Source organism: Sarcophilus harrisii, chromosome 1, assembly GCF_902635505.1.
Source record: "Sarcophilus harrisii chromosome 1, mSarHar1.11, whole genome shotgun sequence".
Taxonomy (NCBI): domain Eukaryota; kingdom Metazoa; phylum Chordata; class Mammalia; order Dasyuromorphia; family Dasyuridae; genus Sarcophilus; species Sarcophilus harrisii.
This window is the reverse complement of record NC_045426.1, coordinates 673,693,176-673,714,932: the sequence shown is the minus strand read 5'-3', so window position 1 is coordinate 673,714,932 and position 21,757 is coordinate 673,693,176. Positions and strand designations below refer to the sequence as shown.

General features: G+C 48.0%; 2 protein-coding genes across 5 annotated transcripts in view; one reads left to right on the top strand and one right to left on the bottom strand.

Annotated features, from left to right (window-relative positions):
• Positions 1-11,817, top strand: part of POLE (DNA polymerase epsilon, catalytic subunit) — a 62,427-nt gene extending 50,610 nt beyond the window's left edge. For 2 of the 3 annotated variants that reach the window (XM_031955515.1, XM_003760915.4), the window contains 10 exons: positions 2,655-2,828; positions 3,535-3,660; positions 4,021-4,153; positions 5,962-6,157; positions 8,227-8,358; positions 8,541-8,734; positions 9,614-9,814; positions 10,134-10,259; positions 11,028-11,117; positions 11,257-11,817. In XM_031955515.1, the coding sequence (XP_031811375.1) occupies positions 2,655-2,828; positions 3,535-3,660; positions 4,021-4,153; positions 5,962-6,157; positions 8,227-8,358; positions 8,541-8,734; positions 9,614-9,814; positions 10,134-10,259; positions 11,028-11,117; positions 11,257-11,370 (1,486 nt within the window). In that variant the 3' untranslated portion in view covers positions 11,371-11,817. Of the gene's footprint in view, positions 1-2,654; positions 2,829-3,534; positions 3,661-4,020; positions 4,154-5,961; positions 6,158-8,226; positions 8,359-8,540; positions 8,735-9,613; positions 9,815-10,133; positions 10,260-11,027; positions 11,118-11,256 lie in introns of those variants that run through there. The other variant, XR_004232439.1, reaches the window with a different exon arrangement.
• A 2,306-nt stretch (positions 11,818-14,123) lies between these two features.
• On the bottom strand, positions 14,124-21,756 carry P2RX2 (purinergic receptor P2X 2). 2 transcript variants are annotated; one of them, XM_031956848.1, is made up of 12 exons: positions 21,401-21,756; positions 20,379-20,514; positions 20,087-20,158; positions 19,642-19,717; positions 19,435-19,531; positions 18,712-18,792; positions 18,368-18,506; positions 16,757-16,887; positions 15,437-15,527; positions 15,267-15,332; positions 15,107-15,184; positions 14,124-14,853 (listed from the first exon to the last, which is right to left on the bottom strand). In XM_031956848.1, the coding sequence occupies exons 1-12, from the start codon at positions 21,688-21,690 to the stop codon at positions 14,749-14,751; spliced, it is 1,362 nt and encodes a 453-aa protein (XP_031812708.1). In that variant the 5' UTR covers positions 21,691-21,756; the 3' UTR covers positions 14,124-14,748. The 2 variants fall into 2 exon arrangements, with proteins under 2 accessions (XP_031812708.1, XP_031812637.1); XM_031956777.1 differs by having other exon boundaries at positions 14,124-15,184.
• Between the last annotated feature and the right edge of the window lies 1 nt (position 21,757).

Genomic DNA, 21,757 nt, shown 5'->3' with positions numbered 1-21,757 from the left:
AGATGAGGTCAGAGCCATTCGATTAGGAAGTAGCAGGCGTCATGGTTGATCTGGTCACTGGTGTGGTGGCTGTAGCCTGTTTTGTCTACCAGGAAGCTCTTGGCTGTCAGCTTCAAATCCAAGCACAACTTAACTTTATCAACTCTGGCTCAGAACAGTGTCCCAGGTCTGCTCTAAAGGAACTTATAATCTAGTCGGGGAGATTGAATCACACAAAATACGATATATTGCAGAGTAATGACTGAAAGAGACAAGAGGTTCCCAGCCTGTTTGCAAAGTAGGAATCTTACTTGAATGGAATTTTGCTGAGACTTTTTAGTAAGATCTTTTGATGACATTTCACCAAATATAAGACTGGATTTTAAAAATCTTATATTTTCAGATAAATTTTATTTCAAAAATTATAGCAATAGCATGGTAATCACACATTCTATATACAGAAATATTATCTCAAAATATTTTCCTGACAGATTGCCATCCTCATTGTGTAATTGAGAACCAACCACATTATAATTCATTTTGTAAGATGTTTCTCAACAGTTTTCATTTTTCCTTTTTGATATATAGGTCAGTGTTTGGGGAATAATATGGCTGATAATCACAGTTGCTCAGAGGTTTCAAAGCTCTTTTTTTTTTTTTTTCTTTTTGGGAAGCAGTTGAGGTTAAGTGACTTGTTTGGTGTCACACAGCTAGTAAGTGTCTGAGGCTGTATTTGAACTTCTGACTCCAGGGTCATTGTTCCATCCCTTGTGCTACCTGGCTGCTCCTCAAGGCTCTTTTGGCATTTTATGTTATTTTTTTCCTCACAATAATCCTTTAGAGTTATACAGGGAAGAAATGGAGACATTTAGGCTAAGCACCTAGCTCAAGGCCAAAGTTATACAGGGAAGAAATGAAGACATTGAGGCTAAGCACAAAGTTCAAAGTTAATTTTTTTTTTTTTTTTTGACTTCAGCTTCAGAATTCTTTGAACTCTCTCACACCTGGATTGTGAAGCTTGTGAAACTTCATTTATATTCTAGGGTATTTTTTTCAAATTTTCTTTGGCATTAGTTTTTGTGATTTTATAGGAACCATGAAACTTTATTTTAAATTGTGAATTCACATGCTGGATAATTTCACTGTGAAATTAGGATCATTTTTATGATGCTCAGGTTAGATATTGCATTCCTGTCTTTGGGATTTGATATTCAAACTCAGTTCATTAATATGTTATTGGAAGAGTTTAAGCTATCAATTCTCTTGTCCTTTTTTGCATTTTTCAAATTCCCCACTTTTATTTAATTATCCATAATTGGAAAGAATTATTCATAACTGGCAATAAATGATGCCAATTTAGAAAAAAAAGTTTTTTTTTTTAAAAGAAGAAACTAAGAATATAAATAGACACTACCAGGGCTTTTACTGGCATAGACTGATGGTCCTTAAATATGTATCTTATCTTGTTAGATGTATTTAGTGGCTTTCTCTGTGCTAATGAAGAGCTAGCTGTGGTTAAATGACTTCAAGTGGTACAACAGACATTGAGAGGAAATTAGATGGCTGATCTATCCATTTGAAAGACATTAACTTAGACACTATAGGTTTTTTTGGTAGTTCAGAAAGAGAGAATAAACTCTTCTGGGAGGTGAGAGAATACTCTTTGAGGAAGTAGGAGTTGAATTGAGCTTTGACGTATGGATGTAATGCAAAAGAACAAAGGGCTTAGAGGACATCTTTTTAGCTGGGAGAATATTCCAAGCAAAGACACACAGACAGAAATGTATTTCCATGTTCAAAGATGAATTTGGCTGGAGTTTGTGTAGAAAATAGATGGACATGAGGCTTTGGAATGGTATCGAGGGACAGATTTCAAAGACATTTGAATGCCATAGAAAGGAAGTTAGATTTGAATCCTGTAGTAATAGACTCATTTAAGAGTGGTTCATATCAGAATTTTGATTTTAGAAGCCTATGGTGTAAAAGTGAGTAAATGCAAGATGGGCAGAAAGAAGAGAAGCTAGAAGCAAGGAGAACAATTAAGAAGTCATTGTGATACCAGCCTAGACTTGAGATGAGGAGGATGTGATCAAAGGTAGTGGCAGTGAGAATGGAGAGAAAGGGAGAGGAGTGAGGTGTATTGTAAAGGAAGGAACAACATAAATTTGTGTGAGTTGTGAAGAATGATGATGGTGTGTGTGGAGGTGAAAATATATATTGCTCTACTTTATAGTGACTCTGGTTAGGCTGTTGGACAGTTCTGGATGTATGGAGTTTAATAGAGTCCAGGATGGGTTGGACTAAATGAGCTCTTAGGGTCCCTTCCCATTCTGAAATTCTGTAATACCGTTAACCGGGTATGATTCCTGTTGAAAGATGAGGGAATAAATCAAAGCTCAGAGAGGTGAGCTTAGTTGGCCAAAATCACAGAGAAAGTGGCACGGCCATACTGGGACTCAGATTTTGTGACTACCAATCCCTTAATCTTCTTGATTACTTCAAGTCATAAACAAGGATAGTCCAGGACAAAAGAGTGAGGCAATAGAGAAGTGATAAGTTTGTTTTTTTAACTTGCTAAGTTTTGGGGTGGTGATTTTCCAAGCAGAAATATCCCCATGAGGTAAATGGGAATGGACATGTGATAAAAGGTTATTCTCTCTGGGATTCTTTCACAGGATCTTAAAGAGCATGGTGGTGGGCTGGGTGAAGGAGATCACTCAATACCACAACGTCTATGCTGACAATCAAGTGATGCACTTTTACCGCTGGCTCCGGTCCCCATCCTCTCTCCTGTATGACCCCGCTTTGCACCGGACTCTACTTAGCATGATGAAGAAGCTCTTTCTCCAGTGAGTAACTTTTGAGTCTTTAGGAACCTACTGGATTAGTGGGAATATCATCTTGCTGAAGCTCTTCTGTCTGTTACAACCATATTGCTGTCCCCATCTGGCAAACTTCTCTAATGAGTGGTACATACAGAATCCTAAAATCTCTGTGTGGGAAAGGGATCAATGGCCATTCAGTCTCACCCATTCCTGAACAAGCTGTGACCTCTGCTTATGGACCTCCAGTCCACTGATAGCCATATTGATATAGTGACAGCCTTGAGGTCTGCAGTGTAGGCTGCCGTAAAGAGCATAGTTCCCTTCTCAGACAGGTGGCCTAATGCACAAGAGGAGTCTTCTTATTCAGAGGTTATCCTGGGGTTACAATGATGGACATTTTAATAGTACATTTTTTACAAATGTATACTTTTAGTGACAAAATTCTATGGCTGGTAGGCGTCTCCTTTATAGTGCTCTACCATCTTCTCATTCCCTTTTGGATAGCTCTCATTATTAGGAAGTTTTTTCTGGCTTCCAGAATAATTTTGCCCCTTCACAATTTGTATTTGCTGCTCCCCTCCCTGACCAAGCTGAGCAAGCCTTCACCTTCCTTTCACAGAAGTTCCCTGTAGGACTGAGCAGAATCATTCCCCTGGTGGAGAAAATTTCGAGAAAAAACAGCTGTTAGGACTCTTTCCTCAATCACCGGGTCTTTTCTTTTCCATTTTAGGCTTGTAGCTGAGTTCAAACGTCTGGGCTCCTCAGTCATTTATGCCAACTTCAATCGCATCATCCTCTGCACCAAGAAGCGTCGCATTGAGGATGCCATTGCCTACATAGACTACATCACTAACAGGTGACAGCGGGGGCAGCCTTATCACCAAAGTAGCCTTGGGTATGGTAACAAGAGCAGGCAGCAGCTATGTGCTGCCTTCGGAGCTTTAGCCTTCCGTGAGCAAGTGCCTTAGTTCAAGAAAAGACCACAGTGGCTCTCATGCTGGGTTGGGGATGAGCAGCTGTCTAGGGCAGACACACCTGGAACCATTTCTCATGAAGGATCTTTAAATATTTTTTTAAGTGTACTTTTATAATGCCAGAAAACTCCACTCCCTATGCCACGTATTTATGATGTCCTATAACATGTTACAATAAAAACTGAGTTGGCTGTGGCTTTTTAGGAAATCTGAGCAAAATTGTGGTCTCTGTGCATTTTCAGCATCCACTCCAAAGAAATCTTCCATTCCTTGACGATCTCCTTCTCCCGGTGCTGGGAATTTCTTCTCTGGATGGATCCTGCTAACTATGGAGGAATCAAAGGAAAAGTTCCATCCCACGTCCACTATGGGGAGGTTGTATCTCTCCCATCTGTCTTTTCCTCTCTGTTCCTACTGTTGCGTACCCATTATAGGACCTCAATCCCACCATCTTTATTCCTCAATGATACTTAGCAGGTTTTCCTCCCCCACTTTTAGTATGGATTTGTTCACACTCCCTCAGCCTTGAAATGGTTCAGTAGCAGTCTCCTCTCTCCCAATTAAAGTTCAGATTCTTTTGTTAGACATGCAAAGACCCTTGGAATCTGCTGCTGTCCAGTCTTCTTGGCCTTCTCTGCTGTTTTTATGCTTGATCCTCTGTGTTCTAACCAAGCCGGCCTCTTCACCACGTGCACTTTTCTATTCATTTCTGCCTTTGTTCATACTCTTCACTATGTCTGCCGTTCTCTCTCCCCTTCATACTTTATCTGTTAAAACCAGACATTTATATAGAACTTGGTGTTTCTGAAGTGCTCTACGTATGTGCATTAGCTTATTTGATTCTCGCAGCAATCATATTAAGTGTGTTAAAGAAAAAATATCAATACTAATATAATACTTGGCAATGATAGGTCCAAGTTTGCCAGAAATGATTTTATTTAATTTCACATTAATATCCAAGCATTTCTAGCTTGAAGAGAAATGTTCAAAATGCTGTAGTCTCCCATGCCCTACAATATAACTCAGTATCCTATAACTTCAGATAACATTTGTAGAAATTCTGAACAAATAAAAGAATATAATATATTAGTTGGGTTGGGTTAATTTTCCAGAATTATTGTGTAAGAAAGTTACTCTCCCATTCCTCCTGGACCCCTCTCTTACAAATCAGTGAATTTTTCTAGGCCAGAGTTTGTTTGGCACTTAGTTGTTTTCTTTAAGAAAGGGTTTAACTTTTGTTTTACCCATTTTCATGAGGGAAAAAGTTTAGAAAGGTTTTTAGGGTACAGAAACATTATTCCTTAATATTCTTAGAGAAACTATAGAGGAGATTTTTTTTTTAATATGCTTCCACAATACTAAAAGTATTATCCCCATTTTCCCTTTTAATCTATTTGTTTATTTCTTTTTAGTCCCATTTTACAAATGAGGAAACCGTGACTCAGAAAGATTGTGAACTGAGTTGCTATATATTAGCTAGCCATACTGTTCTTCTCAAGGCACTTTGGTTCCTTGGTGAAGATGAGAACATGTTTGATTCAGCTCAACATTAGATATAGCCATACTGCCCTTCTCAAGGCACTCTGGTTCCTTTAGTTCAACTCAACAATTGTTTATTACGTCCTCAACATATGCCAGACTGGGGCTGGGTTCCAGATATGGTCCTATTTAGGGTTTATACCATGTACACATAAAAGTAAATGATGACTGGGGGAGTGAGTGAGGACTAACCACTGGGGGAGGACAGAGAAATCTTCACATAGGAGACAGCCCCTCAAAGAAAGCAAAGGATTCTAGGAAATGTGCTAAAAAAGGAATTCTTTGAAGCTTATCCCCAAAGAGACAACTCTGCTCATGGACAGAGAGAGATGTGAAATGTTATTGTCCAGGGGTCAATGAGGAACCCAGCTCGGCTGGAGCAGAGCAGATGAAGAGGAATAAGATAATTCAGTAAGGCAGATTTAAGCCAGATTGGAGAGTGGGGGGTGCAGGAGCATGGTATGAGTGTCAGGCTAATTAATTTAGATGTTATCCTAGAGGCAAGTAGGAGCCACTGAGGATTTTGAGCAGGGGAATGATAGATGTTCCTAGATGAGGCATTCTGTTGGAGGGGATTGATATTTACAGTGAAGACACTGAAAATGGAAGCAAAATTTTAATTGGTAATGCTTAAAATCCTTTAGCAAAACACCCAGAAAGAGCAGACAGCAGAGAAAGAACAAGAGAGTGAGGAAGAAGAGGAGGAGGAGGAAGAAGAAGCAGAGGAGGAGATGATAGAAGAATCTAATGTGGAAGACTTATTGGATAACAACTGGAACATTGTACAGTTTCTTCCCCAAGCAGCCTCTTGCCAGAGCTACTTTCTCATGATTATCTCAGGTGACTACATCTTTGGGCTTCTTACCTCTATTTATCATCCTCAGTTCCTGTCCTGTTTACTCTGACATCTTACATGATGGGGACCCTTCCATCTACAGAGGGCACCTGGGCCAGATTCTTTGGCATAGACTATGATAGTAAATGGGCCACTCTCACAGTGTCACCCATACCCCAAAGTAATCCTAGTACAGTTTGCCTGACAACTAGTTTCCAGTCTCGACTCATAGGTCTCCATTACCTTTTTAGGCTGCGCATCCTGCTTTTGGGCAGTTCCTTATTAAGAATGAGACAGCCAACCTAAATGTGCTTCTTTGTAACTTGCACCTATTGCTTCTGGTCCCACATACCAGGCCTACTGACTCTTCCAAAGGGCAGCCATTCTGCTCCCTCTTTTTCTTTCTCACTCCTCCCATTTTCTGACTTTCCTCCTGAGGACAGTTTTCCCTGCCCACCTTTCCAACACCAGCTATGCTTGCATCCATCCTTCTGATGCTCTGGTTAGGGTGGGGGAATTGGAATGCTTCTTGCTGCCTATTGCTGCTTCTGGGCTCTCCTTCTCCCTCTGCTTTCTCTACTTTGCCTTATCTCATCTGTTATCATTCTACTCGCTCTGCCCTGAAACCCTTAAGCCTGGTCTTTGTCTTCTCCGTGACCTCCTGTCCCTTGACCCCCTCAATTCTCTCCCAGACATCATTGGTGTCCTATCTGCACCTTCCTCCTTTTGATGCAGTGACCCCTTCGTAAATCAGGTTCTCTGCTGTCCTTTTCTCTTGAGTTCCTTGACATTTTTTCACATCAGTGCTCTTGGTTTGCTGAATATCAGTCTTAAATTATTCTCACTGTCTGTGGCCTCTGCTCCTTTATGATTTATGCTACGTAACTTTACTTGGGTCCTCACTACTGGAAGGCTTCTTAGAACACAGAATATCAGGACCAGGAGGGTCCACTAGCCTAGATTTATTGTTCTTCAGTTGTTTCAGTCCTGCTGACTCTCTGACCCCATTTGGAGCTTTCTTGGCAAAAATAATGCAATGATTTGCCATTTCTTTTCCCAGCTCATTTGACAGATGAGGAAACTGGGGCAAACAAGGCTAAGAGACTTGCTCAGGGTCACACAGCTAGTAAGAGTCTGAGGATGGATTTGAACTTAGGAAGATGAGTTTTCCTAATTTCATGGCCAGTGCTTTATTCACTGAGCTACCTTGCCCCCATGTTATTGCTGTTATGATCATGTGATAGTCTTTTTTCCTATCTCAGGGCAATTTGAATTTGATATCTGAAATCATCGCTTTGAGACAAAGGCCCCAAAAATCTGAAATAATTTTAGAAAGAAATTTATTAGGTTGTTTGGTAATGGGAGGGCAAACCACAAATGTCTAGTTCCTTCCCATCCCCAGGGAAGGGAGGCTTTTGAAGGTTTATACTATATAGGATTTAGACAAGGAGATCCTCAAGTGTTGCAATTAAGAATTCTTCAGGGAGAGCAGCTTAAAAGCAAGGCTGGTTGAGATGGATATCAGGGAATAGAAATATTTAGTAAATTTTGGGTGAAGCCAAACTTAAGCTTGGGTGCTCCTCAAATAAGACTTGAGTGGAAGGTAGATCCAGGATCAGGAACCCACAGTTCCTTCTTGCCATTCCTAGAGAGTGTGACATGGTGGGTTCTGAACAGTATAATAAAAGATTTTCCACAATATGAGTTTGACATTTGAGATCTGATCTTTCAGGAGAGACTGGACCTGCTACTACACTGCTTTACTTCCTGGTGCTTTTTGTGAAAGTCACAGAACTTTCTTTGTTCTGGCTTGATGGATCTTTTCTTTTTTAATATCTCTCATTCAAATGTTTGCTTATGATGTTCCATAAGACTCCTGAGGTCCCATGTGAGTGTTTGGGGTTGCAGAATGCTTTTGGTTTTGTTTATCCCAAGAAGTTGTAATTTCTTCAGAATTGAGTTGTGTGGACAAGTGTTTTTACCTCCTGAGTCTAGAGCAGTGCCTAATCAACAAGTGTCGGGGCCTGTAACCTGAATCTTACCCCTTTTTCTCTGTCACTACCTTCCCCTCCAGCATATATTGTGGCCGTGTACCACAGCATGAAAGAGGAATTAAGACGAAGTGCTCCTGGGTGCACCCCCGTCAAGAGGAGGGGGAACAGCCAGTTGTCCCAGGAGGCTGACGGGGTAGCTGGGGCTCTTCCTGGTGAGTGATGTGTCCTAGCCATGGTCTACAGCCCTGCCTGAGTCTTGCTACATGTTATATGTAGGAATTAGTGATCCCTCATTTGAGCCCTAAGCTCTTTTTTGGTAGCTCCTTCAGGGGATAGGGAAAGTTACCAGGCTAGCCAAGACCTGATCAAGAAACTGCAGTCTCTTCTTTCCCAGGAATGATCACCTTCTCCCAGGATTATGTAGCCAATGAGCTCACCCAGAACTTCTTCACCATCACCCAGAAGATCCAAAAGAAAGTGATGGGCTCCCGCAACTCCACAGAGCCCTCCGAGATGTTCCCAGTCCTCCCTGGCTCCCACTTGCTGCTCAACAACCCTGCCCTGGAGTTCATAAAATATGTGTGCAAGGTAAGGAAGGACACCTTTGGGTTCCATGCTGTCCTGCTCCAAGAGGACTCAGCCTTTCTTGGCATGTGGCTGGAGGGTGATGGGAGGAGAAAGTGGCGAGTGTTCCCCAGGACCCTAGAAGGCACCCTCTTTCTACAGTGACAGCTGACCAGCTGCCACCTGCACATCCTGGGGCCTGGGGCAGAAGCCACGGTGGATGCTGGGGTGGAGGGCCAGGGAAAACTCTGCTCTCGGTGCTTGATCTCAATTACTGGGGCCTCATCCCCATCCACTTCTTCCCTACTCCAGTCTTATTGGAGTCCTGGCTTTCACCATCTGGTGTAGAAGAGAAACGTTCCTATTTCTGCAGCCAGTCATCAGTAGGGAGGTTTTATTGGCATCCTAATTGGAGCTAAGCATATATATTTTATAAAACAGGTTAAATTCCACAGGGCTGCTGATAACGTAGACTTCAAATTATTGTCTGCTGGGGCTGGAAGGAGTCTCGGAGGGCATCTAGCCTGAGCCTTTCATGGTAGTGATGAGGAAACGGGCCCAGCAAACTCTGGTGTCTGAGCTAGGACTAGTGTATTTCCCACTAAGCCTTCTGGATTGCATTGATTTTTGTGGGTTGACCTTGAAACCTTTCCACTTCAGAACACTGTTTCTGTGGCAAAACATATTCTGAGTCATAAACTAATAAGTCCAGAGCTTTCTGTACTTTATGACAACAGCAACAATTAGAGAAGTGCAGAAGAACCAGCTCCTGTGCAGTGAGTCGAAGAGAGATGATTTTAGTGATTGCCCCCAGGTCAGAGGAGGGTGGCCCTGGCGCCTAGAGGACGGCAGCATGTGGCCTTCCCAGAGTCCTCAGCCAGCTCACCTGGGCTGTCTCTGCAGGTGCTCTCACTGGACACCAACATCACCAACCAAGTGAACAAGCTGAACCGCGATCTCCTGCGGCTCGTGGATGTGGGTGAGTTCTCAGAGGAGGCTCAATTCCGGGACCCCTGCCGCTCCTACGTGCTCCCTGAAGTCATCTGCCGGAACTGCAACTTCTGCCGCGACCTGGACCTTTGCAAAGACCCCTCCCTTTCTCAGGTACAGATCAGCCCCCTTCTTCCTGGGATGGGAGAAGACAGGTCCAGGTTTTTCAGCTCCCAGTTCCAGGTCTCATCCTCACTCCTCCTGCTGGTAACCTCCACAGAGCTGTGGATCGGCTGTGGGCCCAGGTTCTCCGTCTGAGGGACACTAGTGGGGGCTGGCCCCTCTCACTGGACTCTGTTCTTTCTGCTCCTTGGCCTCCCCCCGTGTCTGTGTGACATCACGCAGGTGCGATGCACAAGCACAGTCTGAATCCTGCAAAGGAGGCCGCCCTGGCCCCAGGCCTCATGGCTTTGCCTTTTCCTTCCCTCTTCAGGACACCTCGATCTTGCCTCAGTGGCTTTGCCCCAATTGCCAGACCGCATATGACACTGCCCACATCGAGATGGCTCTGGTAGAAGTTCTGCAGAAGAAGCTGATGGCCTTTACCCTGCAGGACCTGGTGAGGGGCTGGGGGCAGAGCCCTGGGGGGGCCCTCCAATCTCCTGGCTCAGGCTCAGCACCTCACATCAACAACCTTCCATCTGGGGCCTTTCAGCACTGGGCCTGCTTCCCCATTCCCACCCACCATCATTAACAAGCAGGAACAGTCCTTTCGAGAGAAGTCTTTCCCCTTGGAGGACCTCATGGACACGGGGGCTGGCTTTCCTAGTGAGAGGAATCAAGTCCTTTATTTTGCCCTTGAGAGAGAGGGAAGGGATTCTGGTGGGGAGCCAGGGACAGAACCACCCCTTTTCAGTCCTACTTGCACCAATTGAGAGAGTAGCCTCTCCTTCCAGGAGGAGGAAATGAGTGAGCCCACTAAGAGTCCTCCAATCATTCAGCAAGTTTTTATTGACACCTACTGTGCTCAACCCGAGGCAGGGGAGGGAGAGAAGAAGGGGGATACAGAGGGAAGAGAAGAAGCTACTCCTGCTCTCCAGGAGCTCACAATACATGCAGGGGGAAGTGAAGACCTTAGGCCCCAGGACAAAGTTAATACTAAGTGCTACGTTATGTGGGATAGCTTATGGAGGCAAGAAGAAATTGAGGGGGGAGCAGTGGGAGGTAAGCTTGGCCACAGACCGTGGAAGGCTGTGACTGTGAAACCCAGGGAGCCCAGACCCGACCAAAGGAGGCGGCAGGGAGGGGAGGGGCTGGCATTGGAGGGGCCACCGAGGAGCCTGAAGCTTTGGGGAGTTTCCCTCTTCAGCTTTCCTGTTGGTTTTAGATCTGCCTCAAGTGTAAAGGGGTGAAGGAGGCCAACATGCCCATCTACTGCAGCTGTGCTGGAGACTTTGCCCTGACCATCCAGACCAAGGTAGGAGCGGACCTGTCCTTCCCGGGGCTCGTCCCTGCCCAGCTTTCCCGCCGTTCCCGTCTGCGACGGCCCTTGCAGGGTTTGTGGTCTCCCTCGTGTCCTTCCTTGGCCTGATGGTGGTTCATTTCTGTCTCTGCAGGTCTTTGTGGAGCAGATTGGCATCTTCAGGAGCATTGCTCGGCATTATGGCATGACCTACCTGACAGAGATGATTGAGTGGCTGCTACAGATGAACCCCCAGCTTTCCAACTAGAGGCCAGCTGGAGGGCGTGGCGGACACGGGCCCTCGGCGCTCTTAGCTGGACCTCTTGTCGCAGTCTTTGCCCTGGCAAGCTCTTCTCTGGCGGGATGGAAGACACTACCCTCATGGCACTTGGAAGTGATTATGAGCATTTCTAAAGCCAGGGGAGTAGAGGCCAGTGGGCAAAGCCCAGTAGCTCAGGGAGAATCCCCAGAGCTCAGGAAACGGCAGCTGACTGGCCATGAGCGGGCCACGGAGGTAAGAGGGGGGAAATTGTTCCCTCTCTTCCCTTCCTGAGCATTCATCATGTGAAGAGTAAAACTAGTCTTGGAACTCTCCGGGAAGGAGGCTTCTGGGGCCCTGAGATGTCTCGACTGTCATGGCTACATCTGTGGCTGAGAATCAGGTGAAAACTTGGGGGACTGGTTCCTTTGTGAATAAATATCATTCTGTAGAGAACTACTGCTTCTCCAGGCCCATGGCAGGGGAGGCCTAGGGAACCTGCTGCTGATGGGCAGAATTCTGGTCCCTGCCTGAAGCGCTTGGGCAGGGAGCCGCTGGGTGCCTGGGCCTGAGTCCTAGATGGCAAATGTGCAGCTATGGCTACGGGCTTGTCTGGAAGCTCTCGCTTCCTCCAGAACAGTGCCCGTCACCTGCCTGCACCCAGCAGGAGCATGTCAACAGTTGTATCTTGAGCCAGATCGTTCTCATTATTGCATTGGGCAGGGCTCTACGGTTTTGGAAAGCAAGATTTGTGGCAATTATCTTGGGAGAATTGAAAGCCTGAAGTGTCCCAAGCATCCTTCCCCCATTGGCATTTTATGTGTCCTGAGGGAAACTTAGCACTATTGAGCTGGGGCTGGTGAGCGAGCCAAGCCCACAGGCCTGGCCAGCCCCCTCCACAGTTGAAGAATTTGGGAGGAGGGATGGAGGGGGTTGTCCAAGGAGATGGCACCCAGAAGAAGGCTCTTCTGGAGGAGATGAGGGGGATGTCCTAGGAAGCCTGGGCCCTTGGTAACCAGACCCAGCCTGTGGGGGCTCCAGGCTGGCCTGAGGTAACACCAGAAAGTGACGGCTGCTCCCCAGTGCTGTTGGAAACTTGAGCTGCCTGCAGGTAGATGAAGCCAGAGTCAGCTTGGCCTGCAGAGGCTCTGAAGTGAAAACAAAATCAAATTAAAGAGAAGGCAAGAGCTGGGGAGGGGGTGGTGGGGGTGTTAGGCAAACTGGGCTTCCTGGAAGGGCAGTGGCCAGATATCCCAGGGCTGGGCCCAGGGAGTCAAGGGGCGGTGTATCCCGAGCATCACCTGCACAAGGTAACAAGGCTAGGAGGCTGGCCCTGGGGATGGCAGAGGTGACCTTAATGACTGGCTCCTTCCACGTGACTCGAGTTGAGCTGGGGTTAATGAGGCCACTTAAAAGTCTTTGGATGGGTGGGCAGGGGAAGAGTCCCAGGGACACTGATACTTGGGCATTGGAAATCAGAGCCCTTAGAAGTGGCTTTCTCCATCTCTGAGCTGCTGCCCAGCTGGAAAAGCCAGTTTCTCAAGTCTTTAGGGGTGTAACACAGATAGCCTGTACATAGCCAGAGCTCTTCTGTGGCAACCCACTTTTAACAGGAGACATAGATGTGCTTGTTAATACACAGGGTGCTTCCCTGCCTCCCTCCCTCTCATGGACTCGGCTCCTCCGACCACAAGCGCATAATGCTGAAGCCCTGGGATCCCTGGGGATTGTGGTATTCCAAGCTGAGCTCCTTGCTAGTCTTAGGTGGGTATGGGGATGGGGGGAAGAGCCTAGTTTCTGTGGTTAGGGAGGCGGGCAGGCCTGAGGACGATGGATTAGGAGGAAAGGAGAAATCCCCATCTAGGATGCGCTGAGAGGTTGGCGTCTGTGTTAGCAGCCAGAAAGAGCTTAGCAGCCTGATTACCCATAGACACTCGAGTCACTCCTATGCCTAATTGGGTTACTGTCCGCTTCCTCTTCTCCCCATTCCCAGCAGTGCCCGGCCAGCTTGCATCCACTCTCTGTAAGCCCCTTGCTTGTCCCTGCATCCATGTCCCTCTTTTCATTCACACTTGGCTTTCATTTAAGCTCAGCGGGCCAGGGGCTGACTAGCTTTTTCCCACCACTTGGGATCCTTAGTTCCCAACTCCATTGCCATCTACTTTCCTTGCCCCAAAGAGAGACTGATCTCAGCCTTTCTCATGAAGTATGAGTCGAGCTTACCTGCTCTAGGGAAGGGGAGAAGGGCTGAAATTTGAGGAGATAAGTGTGTTAGAATGGACAGCACTGCCCAGCAGTACCAGGGGCCAGATTCAGAATCTCGGAAGTTTGGGAGGGACCTGGAAGTGCATCTAGTTTAACCCAGACCTGAACTCGATTCCCTCCGGCATACCCACCCAGCAGTCCCCCGGCCTGTCTGAAGCTTCCCTTTTAGCCTCTGAGCTGGCCCATTCCACTTGGAGACAGTTGTGTGATGTAGCATCGATACCATGGCTATTCTACCCTCTGGAACGCTTTGTACCAGGGGCCATTCTCAGCTCTGGGACCTGTATGGTCTCCCTGGACAGGGCTCCTGTTGTCAGGAAGACTGAGCCAAGGACCTGGTCCCCAAGTCCAGCTGTTCCCTTCACCTCTGTCCCACGAGCTGTGTCCAGAAAAAGGGAGTGTTCTTCTCAAGCTGCCTCTTGGCCCTATCAGAAGGGGGCCGACAGGCCTTCCGAGCCTGGAGTGATTGGCTCACGCCATGTTCCTGAGAACAGGTAAGGTCCAGCAGGCTCTGATCACATATAATTTATTGGAGCTCACTGCCAACTTGTTCCTATTTGCATAAGGGGGTTCATTGGGGGGTATGAGGGGACATATATGCCAGGGTGATGACGCCAGAGGGGCATGATACGGAAATTTCTCCCACCCAACCTTGGAATATGAACTTGGGTCTTAGGAAGGAGTATCTGTCACCAAGCCATCTGGCAGCAGACTCAAGGGGAAAAAGAGAGGGAATTGTAATGTGTCCAGTGTAGGGGAGGGAATTGAGGTTTCAGTTGGAGGGAACAAACCAACTTCCTTGCTGAGAATCTGGAGTGTGACTGGTTCAGAGGCAGAGTTCTGAAATGATTGACTTGGGAAGATGAGGGAAAGGCTAAGAGGTTGGAGACTGGAGTGGGAGAGAACCATCTCTTCTATACCCCTTCAGCCAGAACCCCACAAGAATACAGACAACACGGGGCCCAGCACAGGCCTGTTGATCCGAGCTGCCCCTCAGTACCAGCAGCCTGGGCCCAGAGACCCTCTTTCAGTGGAGCTGTTGACTTCAAATGACCCCATGGTCCCAGCCAGGGCCTCAGTCTCTAAGCAGCACAGGGACAAAGTGGAGATGGTGCTGGGAGTTCAGAGCTGGGACAAGCCTTTGGGTTCCATGGGCATGGAGTCCTGTGAGGAAGCCTGTGGGCTGGAAGGCCCTTGTTCTTCACTCGGATCCTGGGTATCCACCATCTGCTTGGACCAGGGGCAGAGATGGAGTACAGGCTGATCCCCAGGCTAGAGATTTCTGCATGATAGGGATTAGGGCTCTGGGCTACTGGCCCCTCTTCTGCAAGTCATTTTCCTGGGGTCCTTCCCTGAACCTCAGTTTGCTCATCTGTAGCAAGGGGAAGTGGAACTCTGGCTTGGAAGTCTGGCTCTGGTTTGTAGAGCTGTCTGCAGGGCGCTGCCCAAGGGAGAGAGAGGGAGGGGGAGTAGGCTGTACCTTGTCAAACTTCCGGTGACTGTAGACCTTATTTTTGTTCATGAAGGTCAGTAAGATCCAGTCGCAGAGGAAGGAGCCCTTGGGATCAGAGATTAGGGGGCTGAGTAAGTGTTCCGCCAGTCCTGTTCCCTTCTCCAGAACCCCAAGCAAGGACACTTACCACTCCAATGGAAGTCAGCGCTGTGGCCACGTTAATGATGGTGGGAATCAGGCTAAATTTCCCAGCCTTGTAGGAAGAGACATACTTTTAGGCTTCTTGATCTGACAGCCACTGCCTTGAACCCTTCCCTTAGATAGTATGGTAACCCTTGAAGGTTCTTGTTGACCTACCTGACCATGCACGATAACATCAATTCGGATCCCATAGGCCTTGATGAGCGTGCGGGAGGCTGTGCCATTGATGTTGTAGTACTTAGCAAATCTGGAATGGAAGGGCCAGGGGTAAAACATGCCCCCGTAGTTCCCTGTGCCCTCAGAGGCAACGCCCTGACATGACATTTGGATACAGTTTAGGTCCTCAGGCCTATCCCCAAGCACTGGGCTCCTGGCTCCGGGTTTCTGACCTTTCCAATCCTTCCTCCACCCAGTCGCCAAGGCCGTGACCACCCGTTTTGGCACAAGCATTGGCCATGTCGCTCCTTTTCGGGAACCTTCAGCGATCCAAATCCAAACTTTGCCTTTGCCTAGCTCCTGATGCATTTCACCAAAAACCAGACCCAGCCTCTACAGGCTAACTTCAGAGTGCTCACCTCTTTCTAGCTCTTCTCCCTCTGCCCAATGCACTCCCTCCACAGCTTAGCATCTCGGGCTTCTTCAAGAAACAGCTTGTCAATCATTCAGTAAGCACTAATGTTAAGTGAACAGAAATCTCTCTTCGTTCTAAAGCCCTCTCTTTTAATTATTTCTTTGTCCTATATATAGCTTATTTGTATATATTTGTAATATGCATGGTGTCTCCCCCATTAGATTGTAAGCTCATTGAGGGCAGGGACTGGCTTTTGCTTCTTTTTATATCGGTGGCACTTAGTACAGTGCTTAGTATACAGTGGTTATTTAATAAATGTTTATTGACTGATGGTACTAAGGATCCAAACACTACCTGCTCTCAAGCTTATAATTTACTGAATCCAGATTTGCGGTGATTAGCAAGGAGCATTTATAAAATACCTCCTACTAAATACTGAAACAGACTCTGCCCTCAAGGAGCTTATGTTCTATCCAAGAGCAGCTCCCATAGGGCCCTTTCCCTGAACCCTCTAATTTTTAGTGTCCTCTCCTCAAATTATGTATATACTTGTGTTTACACATCATAGTCCCACCCCCAGTAGTCTGTAAGCGCCCTGAGGAAAGGAACAGTTTATTTTCCCTTGGTGTGCTCAGCACCTACCCCAGAACCTGGCACAGAGTCATTTAAATGTTCGTTGCATTATGATAAGTATATCGACTATGATTTAGGTACAAACTCTCTCCTGTCCCTCCTTGTGGCGGGGTGGGGGTGGGGGTGGGGGGAGGGAGGCCCAGTCTTCTCCTCAACCCTAGCCTGTTGGATGAGCCCTCCAGTGGGGTTTCCCCGGCCACTGTGTGCTGCCTGGGTAGACTGGCAGGGGACTGAGTCCTCGATAACTGCTCCCAGGAACTTTCAGGGCGTACCTGTAATTGTAGCCGGAGGAAGCCGGGATGTGCTTGGGGTCGAGCCTCCGGAAGGAGTATTTGGGATTGCATTTGGACTCAGACAGGTCCAAGTCACAGTTCCAGTTGATAATGACCCCAATGACTCCTCCCTGCAGAGGAGGAGGAGGAGCTGAGATTACAAGGATATCTTCGGCAGGGTGGTCCTGCCTCTAGATTCAGAGGATTGTGGTTCAAATCCCACTTCTCACCCCAGACAAGTTACCGAAACTGTCTAGCTTCAGTTTTCTCTATAAAATAGAGGAGTTGGTCAGATATCCCCTGAGGGGTCTCCTCATTCTAGATCTCTGTCAGTATGATTGGGGTGGAATGAGGGTTCCTTATAAGGTCTCCAGAACTGGAGGTAGAGGAAGCAAAAGGTTGAGAATCAGGGCTAGATTGAACTTCATTATATAGGTTAATTCTGAAAAAAAAGTGTCATGAAATAAATGTAGGGATCTCAGAAGATATCTGACCCAACCTCCTCATTTTATAGCTGAGGAAGGAAGCAGTTCCCTTCCTCCCACCCCCTGAGTGAAATGACTTGCCCAGAGTCACACAGGTAGCAAATTGAAGATTGGATTCAAATTCAGATCTCCTAACTTCAAAGCCTTTTTCCCCCATTGCACCACACTTGGCAGCTCAGCCTACATAGACTGAGAGCCAAAGTGTTCCACACTTAAACCTTCTTCCAGCTCTCCCTCTGCCCCCTTCAAAATTTTCCATAGCTTCCTTGGCCCACCTTGGAGCCTGGTGGGCCAGCCAGTACCAGCTGTCAATAATTCAGCAGGTGTTACCTATACCCGACTTTGCCAGACAGATCGCATTTCCCTGTCCTCTGCTTCGGGTGGCAGGTAGGCCCAGCCCATCTTCTGAGACAGGAGAGAGTCTGTGACCCTCCTGCAGGGTCAAAGATCCTCTTGCTGCTCATTCTCCTTTTACTGGGGCGTTGGCTGCCTTCAGTGCCTTTACCAAGCTGATCAGAAATCTCAGGGGAAAAGTATGAGTAGGAGTTCTATCCCTGCTCTTCATATTCCAGGCCTGTGCCCATTCCCCAATCCCAACATATCATTCATGAGCCCCTCGTGTCAGTGCATTACTGAGTTCCCAGTCTTCCCATCTTCTGAGACAGGAGAAAGTCTGACCCTCCTGCAGGGACAAAGATCCTCTTGCTGCTCATTCTCCCTTTGCTGGGGCTTTGGCTGCAGTTAGTGCCTTTACCAAGCTGATCAGAAATCCCAGGAAAAAAGTACTGAGTAGGAGTTCTATCCCTGGTCTCCATATTCTAGTCCTAAGCCCCCCATCCCTATGCTCCATTCCCCAATCCCTACATTTCACTCCTGAGCCCCTCATGTCATAATGTATTGAGTTCCCAGCCTTCCCAACATTTTGACTTTATTTCTGAGTATCCATACTTTTTCATTTTACCCAGTCCATATCAAGACTCCTGAATTCAAGCTACCAGTCTCACATTTGGAGCTCCCATTTCTGTGTCATGATCCCCTTAATCCCCTCCACGCCAAACCTTTGGTTCCATTCCCCCCACCCTCATCCTTCATATTTTCCTCCCTTTCCCTGGCCCCAGATCCCAACCTTCTGGGCCAGCTCTGTGAAGTTCTCTCCTGCCTGTTCCACAATGAAGCCCAATTTAAATATGGGACAGTAGAGGTCGGTATCAGCATTGAAGGTGCAGTGTTTCAGGTAGCCATCATCATAGTCCCTTATGTTTCCCCTAGGAGATGGAGGATCATGATGGAATTGGGAATTTCTTTCCCGTTGCTCCCAAGGGGCCCACCTCCCCTAGAAGTTGGGGGTGGGGCAGAGATATTTCCTAAGACAGAAGAGCCCAATCTCATCTCCAAGGCTAGTATCGTTATCCCCTTCCCTTCACCCTGTCCCTTGCTTTAAGCCCCATGGACTACTTATTTGTCTCTTACTTGGAAAATTGGAATTTGGGGTAATGTATGCTGTTCTTGATGAGGATGGTGAACTGGGGGGCCATCTTTCCCAGGAACTCACTGAGGAGGAAGCACAGATAAGGAGTGAGGGTCCCTCCCCAGTCCCAAACAGTTATATCACAAATACACACTCTCCCCCACCTCATACTCCAAGGCAAAGGAAAGCAATTTGCTCAAGACCTTATATTGGTGGCAGAGCTGGAACCAAAAGACAGGTCTTGAGATGAAAGCATTAAAGGCTGGGAAGGGGCCTTCATAATGTCTTATTCAGCTGTCTCATTTTACAGATGAAGTTGAGGCTTAGAAAAAATGGCTTGTCCATTTGCAAGTACCAGAACTAAGATTTGGACCCAGATCCTCTGACATTTTATGCCAACTTGAGGAATATCCTTGATCTGGCTAAGAGGCCGCGTGGCAGAGTAGAATGTAAACTAGTGGAGGGGATGGGGTTTGAGTTCAAATCCCACCTCTGACACCACTCGTGGAGTCTTGGATAAGTTACTTCCCATGGTTTTCTCATCTGTAAAATGAGGGGATTGGGCTAGATTTCCAGTGGGATCTCTGCCTGTGAATTCTGTGATACGGAGGGGGCAGGGCAAGGGCCAAGGTGCTTCTATAGGGAGCAGGCAGGCAGAGCAGTTTCCCTTCAGCCTAAGAACTTAGGTGCTGGGGGACAGTGATGGGTGCTGATGATCTCTGGACCTGACGGCCGCTCCGTCCTCCACAGGGCACCAGGCTGACACCTCACATGTCTTCTTGGTCCCAAAGTAATAGGGAACACAGCGTCCAGTTCTCTCTCCTAAGGAAATAGGGGTAGCATGAAGACTTGGGGTGAAGGGGGGGAAGGATAACTGGGTCCTTGAAAGCAAGATTCTGCCCTTAAGCCATCCTGTGCTCCTTGACACTCACCATTGCCCAGCATGTCCATCTCCCCAGCTATGCAATCGTCATCAGAGAAGCAGGTAGCGTTGCGAATGCGGATGCTCTGGAGGACATGAAGGGTAAACCTGCTGAGCCCCAGCCATTGCCTTCTGAATCCCTTTGTCCGTTCCCTTCCTGGCCACATTTATGGCCAAAGAGGTAATGTTAGAAGAGATCTCCTAGGTCATTTCATACCTCCTTAGTTTACCGATTAGGAAAGCTCAAGAGAAAGGGAAACGTCTTGGTCTAAATCATATAGGTACTAAGAAGGAGGGATTTGAATTAAGTTCCCCGATTCCAAATCTTCCCCTCTAAATAGGACTCTTTTCCCCTCCTCCACTTTCCTTAGTCCCTCCCTTCCGATTAGCACATCATTCTGCTCACCACCCTATCTAGATCGGAAAAAGAATGATCAGTGCAGTAGACAGCTCACCTCAGGGCAGGTTCCCAGGGTCTGGAAGGGAGTGATTTCTGCCCGAGTGATGATGGAAAATACACTGCCCCCCTAAACTCCAAAGAGAAGAAGGGGTCATGGGCTGAGGTGGGGCAGAGGACTGGCAGTAGAAGCCCTGCCCTTCAGTTAGCCCCATCTCTCTCAGGAAGGACAGATGAAACTGATCCCTTTGGAAGGGACCAAGGGACAGGAGAGCCATTACTTCCCACCCTCAGGAACCAGACCACATCACTGGGAAGAAGGGATGTCTGTGGCCCATAGAGGTCCTCACCTCAGGGGGTTTCACATACTCTTCTACATCCCATACTTTGTCCTGGGACTTGGTGATGCCCTTGACCTTCGTGATGACAGAGCTCTCAGGCCCAGTCTCACTGTCCTGGTAACCTTTTTGAATGATGAACACATACCTGCCAAGTAGAGCAACCAGGCCTGCTCAGGACTCCCCAAGGACACTTGGGGCTGACTCTTGGGCTGCTCTCCACGAAGAGGACCTTTCCTCTTCCAGAGCCCTCCTTCTCTTACAACATGTCAGAGGAACCCCAGGGGAACTGACTTTTCTCTGGGGCTGTCCCATCACTATTCTGGAATCATTTCTCCTATTTTTTTGTGCTTTAAAAGGGGAGAAATTGGGTCCAGCCAGCTTCCTGAGACTGTCTCTCCCATCAGCCTCTAGCATTTCTCACAATCAGCTCTGCCCCATTTCTGTTTTCCACCCTATCCTGCCCTGCCCTATCTATCTCACTCCCCCCCTCCACCTCCAGGTCTGTCTCCTCCTTCCAGCTGTTTTCTTTTCCTCTTCCAGCCCTCCTTCCGGCTTCTGTCTCCTGCTTCCAAGTCTATTCCTTTCGCTGCCTTCCAGGTCCCTTCGCCTTTCTTGGCCCTTGGGATCGTCCCCTTTTAGCTCCCTTCGCGTTTATCCCTTCCTGCCCCTCAGGTCTGTTCCCTCATTTCCTTCTGCCCCTTCCCCCCTCCAGTTCTGTTTCTGTTGCGCTCCCGCCCCCCCCCCCCCCCCTCCCCTTGCCTATCTTCTCCAGCAAACAGCGGCTCCTCTGTCCCGTTTGGTGTCTCCTGGCCGCCCCCCAGGTGTATCCTCTCTTGCCCTTCCCGAGATCTGTACCCTCCCAGCCCCACTCCGTTCTATCACTCGCGCTCCCCCTGAGCCTTCCCTCTCCTGCTCCCCAGGGCTGCACCCCCAGGTCTGTTACCCCTAGCTCCCCCCGCTCCCAGGGCGTCCCCTCTTGCCCCCTCCTGCCTGTTCTCCTTCCCGTCCCCTCTCCGGGGTCTCGCTCGCACCAGACAAAGTAGAGAAGGATGAGCAGCTGCACTGCGCGGTAGATGAAGCCCAAGTTTCTGTTCTTCACCACGATCACTTTGGGCGTCTCGTAGTCCCAGAATCCCCAGAAGACGTTCCAGCAGTTCTTGGCCATCAGCCGGGCCGAACGCTCCTTCTGCGGGGCTGCGGGTTCAGAGGTGGCCATGAGGACGTGGGGCCCCGGGGCCCCGGTCCCCTGCCCGCGCTCTGCCGGGCCCGGGGCGCAGGAGCCACCCCCCAGTGCCTGGGCCCCCTGAGCCGTCTGTGGCATGGGCCGCTCGCTGCCAGTCAAGCCGCCTCTGCGCTTCCCAGAACACTGACCCGTCAGTCCAGTCCCA

Bases quoted from the DNA above. Each gene is read 5' to 3' on its own strand.
- P2RX2 (XM_031956777.1), bottom strand. From the start codon at position 21,690: ATGCCACAGACGGCTCAGGGGGCCCAGGCACTGGGGGGTGGCTCCTGC. The intron at 16,888-18,367 runs GTTGGGATCTGG...CCTCCTCTGCAG, and splicing joins TCACAGAGCTGGCCCAGAAG to GGAGGAGTCATTGGGGTCAT. The intron at 15,528-16,756 runs GTACGCCCTGAA...CTTCCATTCCAG, and splicing joins TCCTCCGGCTACAATTACAG to ATTTGCTAAGTACTACAACA.